The sequence below is a fragment of the Antechinus flavipes genome, chromosome 3 (genome assembly GCF_016432865.1).
Source record: "Antechinus flavipes isolate AdamAnt ecotype Samford, QLD, Australia chromosome 3, AdamAnt_v2, whole genome shotgun sequence".
NCBI lineage: Eukaryota > Metazoa > Chordata > Mammalia > Dasyuromorphia > Dasyuridae > Antechinus > Antechinus flavipes.
Window position 1 is genome coordinate 636,099,273 of NC_067400.1, and position 17,227 is coordinate 636,116,499.

Genomic DNA, 17,227 nt, shown 5'->3' on the forward strand with positions numbered 1-17,227 from the left:
AAGAGGAGGATGACCTCCAGGTTCTCCTTCTTGAAGTCTGTCTCAGTGGGAGAGCTTGCGCTCCAGACTCCAGTTTTCTGTCTTGCCCAAGTCTGTTCCATTCTTGGGCCTGGGCCCCCTTACTGGAGGGCTTCTGCAATGGGTCTCGGTTCCTGTGGAGGAAATAGGAGGATGACCTCCACAGCCTCTTTCTTGAAGTCTGTCTCAATGGGAGACCTTGTGCCCCAGCTTCCAGTCCTCTGTCTTGCGCAAGTCTGTTCGAGTCCTGCACCCGGGCTCGCTTTTTGGAGGGCCTCCGCAATGGGTCTTGCTTTCTGTGAAGGAAGTAGGAGGATGACCTCAACAGCCTCTTTCTTGCACCCTGTCTCAGTCCAAGAGCTTGTGCCCCAGCCTCCAGTCCTCTATCTTGCCCGAGTCTCTTCGACTCCTGGTCCTGGGCCTGCTTTGAGGAGGATTTCTGCAATGGGTCTTGCTTTCTGTGGAGGATGCTGGAGGATGACCTCCAGGGCCTCTTTTTTGAACTCTGTTTCAGTGGGCGAGCTTGTGCTCCTGCCTCCAGTCCTCTGTCTTGCCCGAGTGTGTTCCTGTCCTGGACCTGGGCCCCCTTACTGGAGGGCCTCTGGCATGGGTCTTGGTTTTTGTGGAGGAAGTAGGAGGATGACTTCCACAGTCTCTTTCTTGAAGTCTGTCTCACTCCAAGAGCTTGTGCTCCTGCCTCCAGTCCTCTGTCTTGCCCGACTCTGTTCGAGTACTGGGCCTGGGCCTTCTTTCTGGAGGGCCTCTGAAATGGGTCTTGCTTTCTGTGGAGGATGCTGGAGGATGACCTCCAGGGCCTCTTTCTTGAACTCTGTTTCAGTGGGCGAGCTTGTGCTCCTGCCTCCAGTTCTCTGCCTTCCCAGAGCCTGTCCCAGTCCTCCATGGTGTTGGGGAGATGGAATGAATCTCTGAGTCTGAGGGCTTGTGTTGCAGTCTCCAACCACCACAAAGGTGGGAGATGCTATGAATCTGTCTCTCTGAGTCTGAGGGTTTATGCTATAGCCTCTAGCCACCACAAAGGTGAGAGACAGAATGAATCTGTCTCTCTGAGTCTGAGGGCTTGTGCTGTAGCCTGCTCCCACCACAAAGGTGGGAGATGAAATGAATCTGTCTCTCTGAGTGTGAGAGTTAGTGCTGCAGCCTGCAGCCACCACCAGGGTGAGAGATGGAATGAATCTGTCTCTCTGAGTCTGAGGGCTTGTGCTGCAGCCTCCAGCCACCACCAGGGTGAGAGATGGATTGAATGAGTCTGGCTGAGTTTGTCCTGGTTTATATACTCTCTTCAAAGTACATTATGTAAGGTGTGAAGCTTAAGTACCTGTAAACTAGAGAATTATCACCTTAATTCCACTGAGTTAACACCTTGTGGCAAGATTCAGTGCTTAGTTCTGTTTTAAGTACCTGTAAACTAGAGAATTATCACCTTCATTCCACTGAGTTAACATCTTGTGCTAAGATTCAGTACTTAGTACCATCTTAAGTACCTGTAAACTAGAGGATTATCACCTTCATTCCACTGAGTTAACACCTTGTGGTAGGAGTCAATGAATCCTGCTAAACTCTATCACCTTTGTGAGCAATTATCAATTCCACCAGTTAACACCTTGTAAGAATCCTTGTTTCAAGTTCAGAGTTCTGGCCCATGACACCCTCTTGCTTTGAATCTTGAATCAAGGTGGGGGATGAATCACAAGATCAAAGTGGCTCCACCCTTGAATCTAATCTCATTTCCCTCCAGAGTCAGTCATAGACTTATTGACCACTCTGGGAAGGACACCAGGGGACTCTCTTGCCAATCACTGAGTCTTCCCTGGATATGCTGACCATAAAGAAAAGAAGTGGAAAAATTACCATTCTTGAGATGGCAGGCAGACTACTCCCAGATCCCAAAGCACATTATTCAGTGTAAATGTTGACTGTTGATTAACTAAGGATTTAGTGAGATGTCTGAGGGCTTTCTTGTCATGTTCTTGTTTGGTTTTCTGGAGGTCTTGGAGCAGCCTTCCTTTCAGTTGAGTAATCAGCACAAGAAGAGTCAGGGGTTAAAGTCCAAATCCTGTATTATCTCCTTAACAGTCTCCTTTCCTTGCCTGGAGCCCAGCTAGCATTCTCAAGAGCCTTTCAGACCGGCAGTGGTCTCAGTGGGAGGAGCAGAAGGACAGGCCAGCCCCCAGGAGGCTGATGATGAAGATGGAATCTCTGAATCTTAGGGCTTATGCCCCAGCCTCCAGCCTTCTGTCTTCTCTGCCTCTGTCTCCATACTCTCTCTCTGCCTCTGCCTCTGGCTGACTTTGTCTCAGCTTTATATGTTCTACACTGAGTATAAACCCATCATTATATCATGAGGAAACATTATTTGTTGTAAGTTTAAATCAATCATACTCAGCTTAGACAACTATTAATTACCATTCTAAATGAGATAACCATTTTCTTATCAATTCCACTGAGTTAGCACTTGTAAGAATCCTTGTTTCAAGTTCAGAGTTCTGGCTCATAACATCTCCCGCTTTCTTTTGTTTTAGAATATAAGATGTGTCACACCCTGTTGTGAGTTCAAATGTTGGAGTTCTTGTTCTTCTCAAAACATAGCCGGTTTAGCTTAGAGCCCTCCGAATATCTCCAAATCCAAGGGTTTGTCCTTTAGCCTCTGCCTCTGCTTTCTTCAGCCTCCAACCAGCACAGAGATGAAATGAATCTCTTGTCTCCTTCACTTGGGGCTCTGCTAGCTTTCTGGTGAAAGCTTCTTCTGGTGAGTCTTTCAGACCACCTTGGTCTCAGTGGGGGAAGTGCAGGAGCCCAGCCACCAACTACAGTGGTGTGAGATGAAGACGAATCTGGTTGTCCGCTGAACTCTCGACTCGTAGCTTTTTCTTCTGAGCCTCCCACTGAGACCACTGCCGGTCTGAAAGGCTCTTGAGAATGCTAGCTGGGCTCCAGGCAAGGAAAGGAGACTGTTAAGGATAATACAGGATTTGGACTTTAACCCCTGACTCTTCTTGTGCTGATTACTCAACTGAAAGGAAGGCTGCTCCAAGACCTCCAGAAAACCAAACAAGAACATGACAAGAAAGCCCTCAGACATCTCACTAAATCCTTAGTTAATCAACAGTCAACATTTACACTGAATAATGTGCTTTGGGATCTGGAGTAGTCTGCCTGCCATCTCAAGAATGTAATTTTTCCACTTCTTTTTCTTTTCTCCCGCTTTCTTTTGTTTAGAATATAAGATGTGTCACACCCTGTTGTGAGTTCAAATGTTGGAGTTCTTGTTCTTCTCAAAACATAGCCGTTTAGCTTAGAGCCCTCCGAATATCTCCAAATCCAAGGGTTTGTCCTTTAGCCTCTGCCTCTGCTTTCTTCAGCCTCCAACCAGCACAGAGATGAAATGAATCTCTTGTCTCCTTCACTTGGGGCTCGGCCAGCTTTCTGGTGAAAGCTTCTTCTGGTGAGTCTTTCAGACCACCTTGGTCTCAGTGGGGAAGTGCAGGAGCCCAGCCACCAACTACAGTGGTGTGAGATGAAGACGAATCTGGTTGTCCGCTGAACTCTCGACTCGTAGCTTTTTCTTCTGAAAACTCTTCTTCTGCCACCAGCCAGCCAAGTGGAAAATATTCTCCTTGCCTCGGAGAGAGGGCTTCTGGCGTAATTCCGCTGAATTCTCTCAAAGTGCTCTGTGTCTGCACCAGAGTGCTCCTCTCCAACCAGCTGAACTCTCTTCTGCCACCAAGTGGAAAATATTCTGGAATAGCTCTCTCTTCACTGGCCTTATATCTGAATCTTCTGAGAGAATGGGATTATGGGTTTTCTCCCATAGTGTTCTCTGGCCCAAAGAACTTCAAGGGAGGTGTGAACACAAAGGTGCAAACACAAGCATTGTACTAATTAGTTCTACTTAGTACCTTGTTTCAGGTTCTGCCCAAAACATCTTCCTGTAAGATTAGATCAACTCTAATGAGTTAGCAGTTTGTAAAGATTCCAACAACACCCTACCTGACCTCCCTGGCTTGTATCCTAAATAGTTCACTATACTGTGAAAGCCACAAGGAGTGTATCTTCTCCTGGCTTGATCTGAAAGATCCAATTCTTCAATCACAGGGTATGCTTCTATTAAATCAGATCTATCCTGTTTTTCTTTTTCTTCTTCTTCTTTTTTTTTTTGCTTTAACTGGTGCCTTTTGTAATCTTGTCATAAGCTGCTTCATAGGTGGTGCTGATTGTGTCACTGACCCTTCCCCTCTTCCTTCTCCCTCCCCCATAAAAGGTTAATGGAGGAGGGTAGGGGAATCCCCTAATGTTTCCTACTGTGAAACATCACTCTCCTTCATTTCATACGAATTGGATTTCACTCCACTCTTATGAGATTCTTCATGTTTTTCACCTAGTTTGTCAGTAGCCTTCCCCTCCTGCTCTTTCTTCTTTTTCTTTATTGTATAACATACAATTTCTTCAAGCCAATTGGATTAAGCTTTATGTATAAAATGTTTCTTTAGGAATTGAATTAGGACCACTATCACTGTCATATTCACTCAGTTGCTCTCCTACTCCATTCCATTCATCTGGATCAAATGCTTTTTCCTTAGATGTGTGTTTTAATGTTTCCAAGAGTTCCATGAACTGCATCCAAGTTACCATTAAACCTTGATGTGTTATCAGGGTAACTATGCTTTCTACACATTTTCCTTGAGGTGGAGAAGGCTCCTTTCTCAACATTTGTCCCATTTCAGCTGAAACACTACATTAGCCCTTATCAAAGTTTCCTTCTTGTCTGTTTAGGTACACACCCTAATTTCTGGGTCACAGATGTATGTTCTTAGCCCCACGTTGGGTGCCAAAAATGTCAAGTTCTTGTTTTTTTCCTCGTAGCAGCCTTACTTTCAGTTTGGGAATCATCACAAGAATAGGCAGGTGTTAAAGTCCAAATCCTTTTTTTATTTCCTTCACAGTCTAGTTTCCTTGCCTGGGGCCCACTTAGCTTTTTTGAGAGCCTTTCACACTGGACTTGGTCTCAGTTCGGGGAGAAGGAGGACAGACTGGCCACCATGAGACTCTACACTGAGCATAAACTAATCATGATATCACTAGGAAACCATTATTTGTTGTAAGATTAAATCAATCCTACTGCAATCAGAGAACTATTAATGATTTTTGTCTTTTCTTACTTATATAGCAACATTTTAACTTTCGTCTTTCAAATATTGAGTTCTAAATTTTCAAAATTTAGTCTGCCTTCTTCCCCTTGTCCCTTTGGGTTGTCTCTTGCCTTCTTGGATAGAGATATTTCCATATCCCTTGTGTGTGTACAGATTTATTCAGATATAGTCTTCTTTATTAAATGGGAGTTTGGGGGATACAGAAAAGGTGTTTTCACCTTTCCTGTTATCCCCAGTGCTTTACATCTCACTCTCTTGCTTGAAATCTTGAGTCAAGTTGGGGGATGAATCAAAAGATCAAGGTTTCTATACCCTTGAATCAAATCTCATTTCCCTGGAGAGTCAGGCAAAGAGCTATTGATCTCTCTGGGATGAAAGACATTAGGGGATCTATTGCCAATTACGGAGTCTTCCCTGGGTATACTGAGCATATAACTAAGAAGTCAGAATATTGCTATGCTTGGGATGGCACGAAGACTAGTCCCAAATCCGTAAGCATATTTTTATGTGAAAATGTTTAATAACCGATTGTTGATTAACTGAGGATTTAGAGAGATGTCTGAGCGCTTTCTCTATTCTATACATATATATTTCCTTTTCTTTATCATATATGAACATTTTACTTTCATTTCTTAAATTTTAAATTCTAAATTTTTTCTCTGCCTGCTTCCCCTTCTCCTTTGGGAAGGCAAGAATTGGGATTCAATGTTTTTTTTACATACTTGTATGTGTGTGTACTTATTTACATATAGTTTTCTTTATTAAGTGTGAGTTTTGGGGGAGACAGGAGACAGGGGGACTATGTTTCCCAAAGGGCCCTGTTGTAATGGGCCAGACTTCTTGGAGAAAGATGATAACATTTATAGTTAATGTTAAAAGTTGAAAATAGAGAACATAGAATAAAACATTGGAAATGTGTAGCTTTCAAACCTTTAAATTGAATTTTTGTTATTAAAGTGATCTTTAAGAAACCAAAATCAACCCAACACACAGGTTATTACCAAAACTTGGAAATTTTATTATACAAAAAGGGACTAATTTAGAAAATGCATTCCAAACCTATGGCATGTTTGTTCTTAATGGATTCAAGCAATCAAAGTCCAAGGCATTGATGTTCAGCCCTATTTTAAGGTGTGACATGCTGAGCAAGGAAAGTTCTTACTCTTTGTAAAAGTTCCTCCTTGAAACTGTTGGGTATAAGTGCTCTGCCTTTGGGAGTGATCTCTGATACCAAGTTGTCAACATTAGCATGTTCTGCCCCTTTTGCTTGAATCACATCTCGACAATGAGCTTGTAATTGATCTTTCCAATCACATTCGATTAATTTAGCTCTTAGCCACTCCTGAAGTTGTTCTCGTTCACCAGTTTCTACCAGTTTCTGGTTAAGAATTGCCTTCATCTGTGCATCTCTGTAGATGTTGTTATTCTTGGTTTCATCAGAGCAATCCCCAGGAGAATATCCAGGTGATGAAGTGCCCATATCTCTCTTGTCTCCTTCACAGGTGAGAAATTGGACAGAGATTCGTCCATATACCTTCTCTGTTTGTGTGTGTGTGTTTCTATCTTTACATATAGTCTTCCTTATTAAATTTATTTGGGTTCAGAGAAGGTGTTTTGTCCTTTCTTGCTATCCATAGTGCTTCACATAGTGCTCTCTTGGTAAGGGCCAGAGAGTCTTGGAGAAAGATGACAACATTAATAGTTATTATTAAAAGTTGAAAATAGAGCACATAGAATAAAACAGTAGATATATGTAAGTTTCGAACATTTAAATTTTATTTTTATTATTAAAATAATCTTCAAGAAAAAATCTATACAACACACAGGTTATTACCAAAACTTGGAAAAATCACCATACAAAAAAGGACCAATTTAGAAAATTCAAATGGGTAAAATGATAATTAGTACTTTCTTTCCTTTTGGGAACTTTTTAAAGTTTCCCTTAGGTTAATTTTTAGATTGACCTTGAGGGAAGATTCATTTATAGAGCCCTTCTTTATTTCCTGAGTACATTTATTTTGTCTTTGATGTGTCTCTCAATTCTCAATGTAGAAATTGTCAGTCATTACTGCTCTGGGAACACTGTCACCTTCAATAATGGGAAGGCTTAGTAATATAATACATAAGCCAAGAAGTATATCTGATTCTTTCCATCAATTCCAATATAATGTTTGTGAGGTTTTCTGAGTTTATTCAGTGAACAGAGTAATTTTCAAATCAATTAAAAACTTGGTCACACATTATATGTCATGTATAGGATTCCAAAAGACTTCTAACCCAACCTCCCTATTTTAAGTGAAAAAACTGAGGTTTAGGGACATTAATCAATTTCTCCACAATTTGACGGATTAAAATTCAGAGATGGGATTTGAACCCACATTGTCTGGTTACAGAGCAGTGTTCTTTCCATTGTATTATTTTAACTTAGTTTTAATAACTTTTTTGTTTTTATTACATTAGAATTGTCATCATATATATTGTTTTCCTGGTTCTTCTGTAAGTACATTGTCTGACTGTCTGACTACAGAACAGTGTTCTTTCCATTGTATTATTTTAACTTTGTTTTAATAGCTGTTTTGTTTCCATTACATTAGAATAGTCATCATATATATTGTTTTCCTGTTTCTTCTGACTACATTGTCTGATGGTCTGACTGCAGAGCAGTGCTCGTTCCATTGCATTGTTTTAATAAGCTTTTTGTTTCCATTACATTAGAATAGTCGTGTTATTTTCCTGATTCTTCTTTCTCTTTGTATCCATTCACACAGATATGCTGACGTTTCTTTGAATCCCCGTAGTTCTCATTTTATGACACATAAGAGTTAGATTATCATTAGCTAATGGGCATCCACATTTTCCCCAGTTCTTTTCTGCTACAAGATGTCACCTATTCTCGAGAACGCTCCATCTCCCTGTAGTGAGCACGGTGTTGCCTGTGTGCTCCTCGAGGGCAGGGACAGACTTGGGTCTCTTTTGTATGCTCAGCATTTAACAAAGTGCCGACAATACGGGGGCACTTAACTGATATTTGCTCCCTGATCCCTGTGCCGAAGGATTGGGGATCCTTGCATTTTGTGCTGGCCATAGTAGGAGATAAAGCTGGACCGGATACCTTCTCGTGGGACACACCATTAACAACTGGCCAAAGCATTGCCTTGGACCACGGGGACACGCAGGGCTATCAACCATAGAAGCCCAGATGTGGATCTAGAAAGTCCCCTGAGAAGTCCTTTAGTCCCACACTCTTATTTGGCCGCTGAGAAACCTGGAAGCTCCGAGAAGGGGGGGACTTCCCAATGTCACCCAGATACTCAGGGAGAAAAGGAGGGTTGCAACTGCAAGCTTTCCCTTCCCCTCCAGTGCCCTTTGTACTGCCCCACAGTGCCTGCCCGGGATTCCAGACCAGGGCCCTCTTCTGACTTCGGACACACGATTTCTCCTCCGGCTTTACTTTCTTCTGTGTGACGTGAGCGCCGGATTAGCCGCCTCTCCCGTCCCTTCTACTTCAAGGGCTAGTTCCCCCCAATGGTTCCTTTCAGCATTCCCGGTCTCTCATTCTCAGTCTGGGAAATGATACAAAATGAATGTCCTGCCGCCTTGTGGTGAATCGGAGCGCTTCAGGAACCGATAGAGGAAAGTTTTGTAGGCGAGGATGGAGAACAGTGCTGTGATCTGTCAGGTCGGGTTTCTCCAGGATGGTGACCGTGCTTCTCTGCGGAGAAATAAGGGAGAGGAAAGGGGGAGGGCTCAGGTAGGGAGCTGTTGGTCTGTACAGGACAAAATTTAAAGGAAACATAACGACAGGTAACCGGTTTAGCAGGAGCGCCACAAGGACCTTCTCTAGGTCTCTGAGAGACTTTGGAACCGATGGGGAGACACGGGAGACGTGGGGCGGCCCGGAGTGTGTGCCCCCTTCGGAGAAGGAGACGGGGGCTCTGAGAGAAACTGCACCCAGGAGGGGCGGGGCCCTGGATCGAGGCTGGGGACCTTCACGGTTCTGGCCACTTTGAGAACCCGACTCTCCTCTCATTCTTTGTTCTCCTGGATGAGACCGAGTCATTGTTCTCCTCATCCTCCTTATACATCTAAGACCCAGAGAAGCAAAGTAACTCCCCTGAGATCACACAGCTAATTTATGCTCTGAAATCCAGAACACAGGGTTCAGTCCTAGACACCATCTTTGGGGAAAGGATGGCCACTGGGAAGTCAGAGGACCTTACGTTGGGCTTTCCAAAGCACTTTACATTTGTCATATCATCTGATCCTTACCAAAGCTAGGAGATAGTTGTTGTAATTGTCCCCACTTTCCAGATGAGGAGATTGAGGCTGGTGAGAGGTTAAGTGAATTGCCCAGGATTATACCCCTAGTAAGTATCTAAGTAAAGATTCCAACCCAGTTCATCCTGCTTCCAAATCCTACTTTCCATCCAGAAGGGCCAGAGCGATTAAGAATGTAGGAGGGCAGAAGAAACACGGCCTTAGGGGCCTCTTTGGCTCCTTAGAGCTTTGTAAAGCGACAGGCCCCGGGACTAAGAAAGGATAGAATGCCAATTTTCTCCAACTTTCCTGGGAACTGGAGCATGTAGTGCTTACATGTCAACACCAGATGGCACCCATGTCCTGAGGACGCTTCCCTGCATCCTTTCTTCCTAGAATACAGCAACTCTGCCGGGATGCCCTGAGGTGAGTGGGGAGAAGGATGATGTCCTGCTATGAATAGAAGAACAAGACCATGAATATCAGCAACATGAGCCAGCTTCCTTCCATCTATCCATCCAGACACAATGGCCACCTTCCCAAACTTCAAGTTTATACCACTATTATCCACGCTCTTCTTTCTGCAAGAGGAATGCTGGCACATAGTAGGCATTTAATGAATCGTTCTTGGCTGACTGGCTGCCCAAATATGTTCTCAGAAAGAAGAACAAGTTAGAGAAATTGCGACTAGGAGAGAAACTAATAGAAGTCTGATGTCCAGGATAAAGGAGGAAATATCTCAGTTCCCTCCCTCTGCTCCCATTTAAAGTATTGTGATGGATTTTGAGAAATCCTTTTCTAGTCTCAGCGATCAGCTGGAAGGGGACCGGTGGGGGAGGGAAGCTAGGGCTTTAAATTCATGCCATAGGAGGAAAATCGAAGGAACTGATGGCCAGGTAGTCAAGAAACTTCATTACATGTCTACTTTATGTCAGGCACTGTGGTAACTACTGGGGATAAACAAAGAAAGGCAAAAGGCGGCCTCTGCTGTCGAGAAACTAACAGTCTAAAGGAGAAGACAATGAAGGACAGTATAGCTGCCTTCAAATATGGAGTTCTGTCACCAAGAAAAGCACTCGGGCAGTTAGGCAATAATTAAATGCTGAACTCTGAGATATCACTATACACCTGTCAGATTGGTTAGAATGACAGGGAAAGATAATGGGGAATGTTGGAGGGGATGTGGGAACACAGGGACACTGATACATTGTTGGTGGAATTGTGAACACATCCAGCCGTTCTGGAGAACAATTTGGAACTATGCTCAAAAAGTTATCAAACTGTGCACACCCTTTGATCCAGCAGCGTTTCTACTGGGCTTATACCCCAAAGAGATACTAAAGAAGGGAAAGGGACCTGTATGTGCCAAAATGTTTGTGGCAGCCCTGTTTGTAGTGGCTAGAAGCTGGAAAATGAAAGGATGTCCATCAATTGGAGAATGGTTGAATAAATTGTGGCATATGAACGTTATGGAATATTATTGTTCTGTAAGGAATGACCAGCAGGATGAATACAGAGAGGCCTGACGAGACTTACATGAACTGATGCTGAGTGAAATGAGCAGAACCAGGAGATCATTATATACCTCAACAACAATACTGTATGAGGACATATTTTGATGGAAGGAGATCTCTTCGATAAAGAGAGCCTTAATTGATCAAAGATGGACAGAAGCAGCTACACCCAGAGAAAGAACACTGGGAAATGAATATAAACTGCTTGCATTTATGTTTTTCCTCCCAGGTTATTTATACCTTCTGAATCCAATTCTCCCTGTGCAACAAGAGAACTGTTCGGTTCTGCACACATATATTGTATCTAGGATATACTGTAACCCATTCAACATGTAAAGGACTGCTTGCCATCTGGGGGAGGGGGTGAGGGAGGGAGGGAGGGAAAAAATCGGAACAGAAGTGAATGCAAGGGATAATGCTGTAAAAAATTACCCTGCCATGCGTTCTATCAATAAAAAGTTATTTAAAAAAATAATTAAATGCTGATTATGTGCCAAGCATTGGGGATACCAAAAAAAATTCACAAAAACCATTTTTTCCTGTCATTTAAGTGCACACTTTATCATTATTTTATTTTAATGCCCCTCCCCCCCAGGTAATCAGGGTTAAGTGACTTTTCCAAGGTCACACATGTAGTAAGCGTCTGAGGTCAGATGTGAGCTCCTGATTCCAGGGCTGGTGCTCTATTCACTCTATTCAGATAGAAAATATGCATATTTTCTAATTGATGAGGTAACATATAAATACCTCTGGGTATTAGATTTGCCTGGGGGTGGGGAACAGAAGTAGGAACAATAGGTAGAAGCTAACAAAAGACAAATTAAATTTCAAAGTAAGAAAAATATCTTAACCAATTTGAGCTATTTTGTGTGAAATAGGCTTCTTGAGAAACAATGAAGTCTTCCTTCAGGGACTTATTCAAGAAAAAAAATCAAATGATTGCTTAGTAATACTTAATACTTCCTAGCTGTTTGACCCTGGGCAAGTCACTTAACCCCAATTGCCTCACTAAAAAAAAAAAAAAAGAATTTCCATAACGGTGATATCTGTTCACATAGAAGGTGAAGGAGGCAACGTCTGAGGTTCTTTACAGCTGTGAGCAGTGACCAGACTATGTTCGCCCCAACTTAGCGATGTAAGAGCCTTCCCTCATTCAAAAAAGATGTCCTTCCTTCATGGTTCAAATTCCCTTTGGTTCAATACCCAGTTTCTAGGTGACTGCTACATACAAGACCTATTCCCTGGGGAAAATCTTAGAGAAAAGAGGGCTTGGGAGGGATTGCTATTGTTCAGATATTTCAGTCAAGTGCCACTCTCCATGACCCCATTTAGGGTTTTGTTGTTAAAGATACTCAAACAGTTTGCCATTTCCTTCTCCAGCTCATTTTACAGATGAGGAAACTGAGGCAAACAGGTGGGGTGGCCTGTTCAGGATCACATGGCTAGTAATGGAGGTCAACTTAGAGTTCAGGGAGATGAATGTTGGTATTCTATTCACTATAATACCACTTAGCCGCCCCATTTAGAGGGATAGAGATAGGAAATCAGCTATTCAATCAATCAATCACTATTTATTAAGCTCTTACTTTTGAGTATTCTTACTTGTCTTTTCTAAAATACAAAGCATATTTGATTTGGAAAGGTCCTTAGGACACAGGATGTTAGCTTGGAGGGATCTTAGAACAGGAGATGTCAGAGCTGAGAAGGATCTTAGAACAGGGGATATCAGAGCTGGAAAGGACCTAAGAATAGGGAATAGAGCTGGGAGGGATCTTAGAACAGGATATGTCAGAGATGGGAGGGATCTTAGAACAGGGAATGCCAGAACTGGGAAGGATCTTAGAACAGGGGATGTCAGAGCTGCGAGGGATCTTAGAACAGGGGATGTCAGAGCTGGGAGGGATCTTAGAACAGGGTATGTCAGAGCTGGGAGGGATCTTAGAACAGGAATGTCAGAGATGGGAGGGATCTTAGAACAGGGAATGCCAGAACTGGGAAGGATCTTAGAACAGGGAATGCCAGAACTGGGAAGGATCTTAGAACAGGGGATGTCAGAACTGGGAAGGATCTTAGAACAGGGGATGTCAGAGATGGGAGGGATCTTAGAACAGGAGATGTCAGAGATGGGAGGGATCTGAGAACAGGGGATGTCAGAGCTGAGAGGGATCTTAGAACAGGGGATGTCAGAGCTGAGAAGGATCTTAGAACAGGGGATGTCAGAGCTGAGAAGGATCTTAGAATAGGGGATGTCAGAGCTGCGAGGGATCTTAGAATAGGGGATGTCAGAGCTGCGAGGGATCTTAAAACAGGGGATGTCAGAGATGGGAGGGATCTTAGAACAGGATATGTCAGAACTGGGAAGGATCTTAGAACAGGGGATGTCAGAGCTGCGAGGGATCTTAAAACAGGGGATGTCAGAGATGGGAGGGATCTTAGAACAGGAGATGTCAGAGATGGGAGGGATCTTAGAACAGGGTATGTCAGAGCTGGGAGGGATCTTAGAACAGGAATGTCAGAACTGGGAAGGATCTTAGAACAGGGGATGTCAGAGATGGGAGGGATCTTAGAACAGGGGATGTCAGAGATGGGAGGGATCTTAGAACAGGAGATGTCAGAGATGGGAGGGATCTTAGAACAGGGAATGTCAGAGATGGGAGGGATCTTAGAACAGGGAATGCCAGAACTGGGAAGGATCTTAGAACAGGGGATGCCAGAACTGGGAGGGATCTTAGAACAGGGAATGTCAGAATTGGGAGTGATCTTAGAACAGGGTATGTCAGAGCTGAGAGGGATCTTAGAACAGGGAATGTCAGAACTGAGAGGGATCTTAGAACAGGGAATGTCAGAGATGGGAGGGATCTTAGAACAGGGCATGTCAGAGCTGGGAAGGACCTAAGAACGAGGAATAGAGCTGGAAGGGATCTTAGAACAGGGATTGTCAGAATTGGGAGGGATCTTAGAACAGGGAATGTCAGAGATGGGAGGGATCTTAGAACAGGGGATGGCAGAACTGGGAGGGATCTTAGAACAGGGAATGTCAGAATTGGGAGGGATCTTAGAACAGGGGATGTTAGAGCTGGGAGGGATCTTAGAACAGGGAATGTCAGAATTGGGAGGGATCTTAGAACAGGGAATGTCAGAGATGGGAGGGATCTTAGAACAGGGAATGCCAGAACTGGGAAGGATCTTAGAACAAGGAATAGAGCTGGGAAGGATCTTAGAAGAGGGGATATCAGAGCTGGGAAAGACTTTAGAACAGAGAATGTTAGAACTGTGAGATTTCTTAGAATAGAGAATGTCAAAGCTAGAAAGGACCTTAGAACATGGAATGTTAGGACTGGGAGGAACCTCAGAACCAATTTATCCTCCTCATATGATACTCAGTATAAGACTTTGTATACAACTGGTGTTCAATGAAGACTGGCTATTCTGATGATATGATAATTTCACATAGATTAAAACATGCTAATTCCCTTAGAACAGGAATGTCAGAGCTGGGAGGGATCTTAGAACAGGGAATGCCAGAACTGGGAGGGATCTTAGAACAGGGAATGCCAGAACTGGGAAGGATCTTAGAACAGGGGATGCCAGAACTGGGAAGGATCTTAGAACAAGGAATAGAGCTGGGAAGGATCTTAGAACAGGAATGTCAGAACTGAGAGGGATCTTAGAACAGGGTATGTCAGAGCTGAGAGGGATCTTAGAACAGGGTATGTCAGAGCTGAGAGGGATCTTAGAACAGGAATGTCAGAACTGGGAAGGATCTTAGAACAGGGGATGCCAGAACTGGGAGGGATCTTAGAACAGGGATTGTCAGAATTGGGAGGGATCTTAGAACAGGGAATGCCAGAACTGGGAGGGATCTTAGAACAGGAATGTCAGAACTGGGAAGGATCTTAGAACAGGGCATGTCAGAGCTGGGAAAGACTTTAGAACAGAGAATGTTAGAACTGTGAGATTTCTTAGAATAGAGAATGTCAAAGCTAGAAAGGACCTTAGAACATGGAATGTTAGGACTGGGAGGAACCTCAGAACCAATTTATCCTCCTCATATGATACTCAGTATAAGACTTTGTATACAACTGGTGTTCAATGAAGACTGGCTATTCTGATGATATGATAATTTCACATAGATTAAAACATGCTAATTCCCTTAGAACAGGGAATGTCAGAACTGGGAAGGATCTTAGAACAAGGAATAGAGCTGGAAGGGATCTTAGAACAGGGTATGTCAGAGCTGAGAGGGATCTTAGAACAGGGTATGTCAGAGCTGAGAGGGATCTTAGAACAGGAGATGTCAGAGATGGGAGGGATCTTAGAACAGGGATTGTCAGAATTGGGAGTGATCTTAGAACAGGGAATGTCAGAGCTGGGAAAGACTTTAGAACAGAGAATGTTAGAACTGTGAGATTTCTTAGAATAGAGAATGTCAAAGCTAGAAAGGACCTTAGAACATGGAATGTTAGGACTGGGAGGAACCTCAGAACCAATTTATCCTCCTCATATGATACTCAGTATAAGACTTTGTATACAACTGGTGTTCAATGAAGACTGGCTATTCTGATGATATGATAATTTCACATAGATTAAAACATGCTAATTCCCTTAGAACAGGGAATGTCAGAATTGGGAGTGATCTTAGAACAGGGTATGTCAGAGCTGGGAAGGATCTTAGAACAAGGAATAGAGCTGGAAGGGATCTTAGAACAGGAATGTCAGAACTGAGAGGGATCTTAGAACAGGAATGTCAGAACTGGGAAGGATCTTAGAAGAGGGGATATCAGAGCTGGGAAAGACTTTAGAACAGAGAATGTTAGAACTGTGAGATTTCTTAGAATAGAGAATGTCAAAGCTAGAAAGGACCTTCGGACAGAGAACCCCCTGGATTCGCAGGGGATCTCATTAATCATCACCATCTAGTCAAAGGTTCTTAATATTATTTGCGGAGGTCATTTCTTCCTAGGAGTTTCTAGTTTTGCCAGACTTCCAGAAAGGAGCCCATACCACAGAAAAGGTTAAGAGCCTTTAATTTAGGTCATCACCTTGTTTAAAAAATGAGAAAGGGGCCCCAGGAGAGTTGCAAAGAGGAAACGAGGATGGAATTGTACCTTTGAAAGATTTTAATTTCATTGAATTATGGATCTCGGAGCTGGAAAGGATTTCATCTAATTCAGACGCCTGCTTGCAGGTATGTTTTGGTTGTTAAGTCATTTCAGTCATATTCAATTCTTCATAACCCATTTGGTGTTTTCCTGCCAAGGACACTGGAATAGTTTGCCATTTCCTTCTCCAGCTCATTTTACAGATCAGGAAACTGAGGCTAATAGGGTCACATAGCTAAAAAGTGTCTGAAGTCACTTCCTTCCTGATGAGACTTCAGGGAAATGAGACTTCCTGACTTCCAACCTGGCGATGTATATAAGTTATCATTACCTCTGTTCTCTAAATGAAACTACTGAGGCACAAAAAAGTGCCCTGATTGTTTTCAAGTTCACCCAGACAGTAACTTTTTGGACCTTAAGAATGGGTGGCCTTTGCAAGTGCCTTATGGAAAAGGAAAAGGCTTAGGGATGAGAGACAGGGAGGCGGTACTGGAAGCTTGTCTTTCCCCATAAAAAAGATGGTCCTGGGTCTTTAAGGGATTAAAACAACCTAACACAGAACTGAATTGGTGTGCAATCCATCCCCACCCACCTCTGCCCATCCTTTCTTCCTCTCCTTCTCCCTTCTTCCCCAGAGAAATGGCTTTGCCCTGCAGTCCGCCCCTTCTTCAGAAGTCTCAAAGAGCTTAGGGCAGTTCCCAAGCCACAGAGAAAAGCTCCATCTGCCTCCCTCAGTGTGTCTGGACCTCAGGGATGTCACTTCCCAGCTGGCCCCACCATGCTTGCAAACCAGCCCAGCTGGAGCTTCTCAGAGGGAATAAAGACCTCCCATAAATCCCATGAAGGAAAGTGGTCTCCCATTCAGACAGGACTTCTTTAGCTGGGAATATGGTGGGATGACACGATCATCCAATTTAGAGTTGGGACGAGCCATCAGAGAGGGTCTGTCTAACCCTCTCATTTTACGGGAAGGAAGCCATAGCCCAGAGAGGGAGACTGATTGCACAGAGTAGCACAAACAGAATTCCTGTTCAGTCTCACCCCAACTCCACCCACTATGCCAGGTTGCCTCCCTCCCCAGTTCAATCTGTCCTACTCAAAGGTGCTGGATTACTCTTCCCCACAGCACTCTCTACCAAAAAGTCTTCAATGTCTCCCCATTGCCAGA

The 17,227-nt window shown here is 43.5% G+C and overlaps 1 protein-coding gene across 1 annotated transcript; it reads right to left on the minus strand.

Annotated features, from left to right (window-relative positions):
• Nucleotides 1–6,312: 6,312 nt before the first annotated feature.
• LOC127557698 (transcription and mRNA export factor ENY2-like) lies at nucleotides 6,313–6,666 on the minus strand. The gene has a single exon (XM_051991003.1). The coding sequence runs from the start codon at nucleotides 6,664–6,666 to the stop codon at nucleotides 6,313–6,315; it is 354 nt and encodes a 117-aa protein (XP_051846963.1).
• Between the last annotated feature and the right edge of the window lie 10,561 nt (nucleotides 6,667–17,227).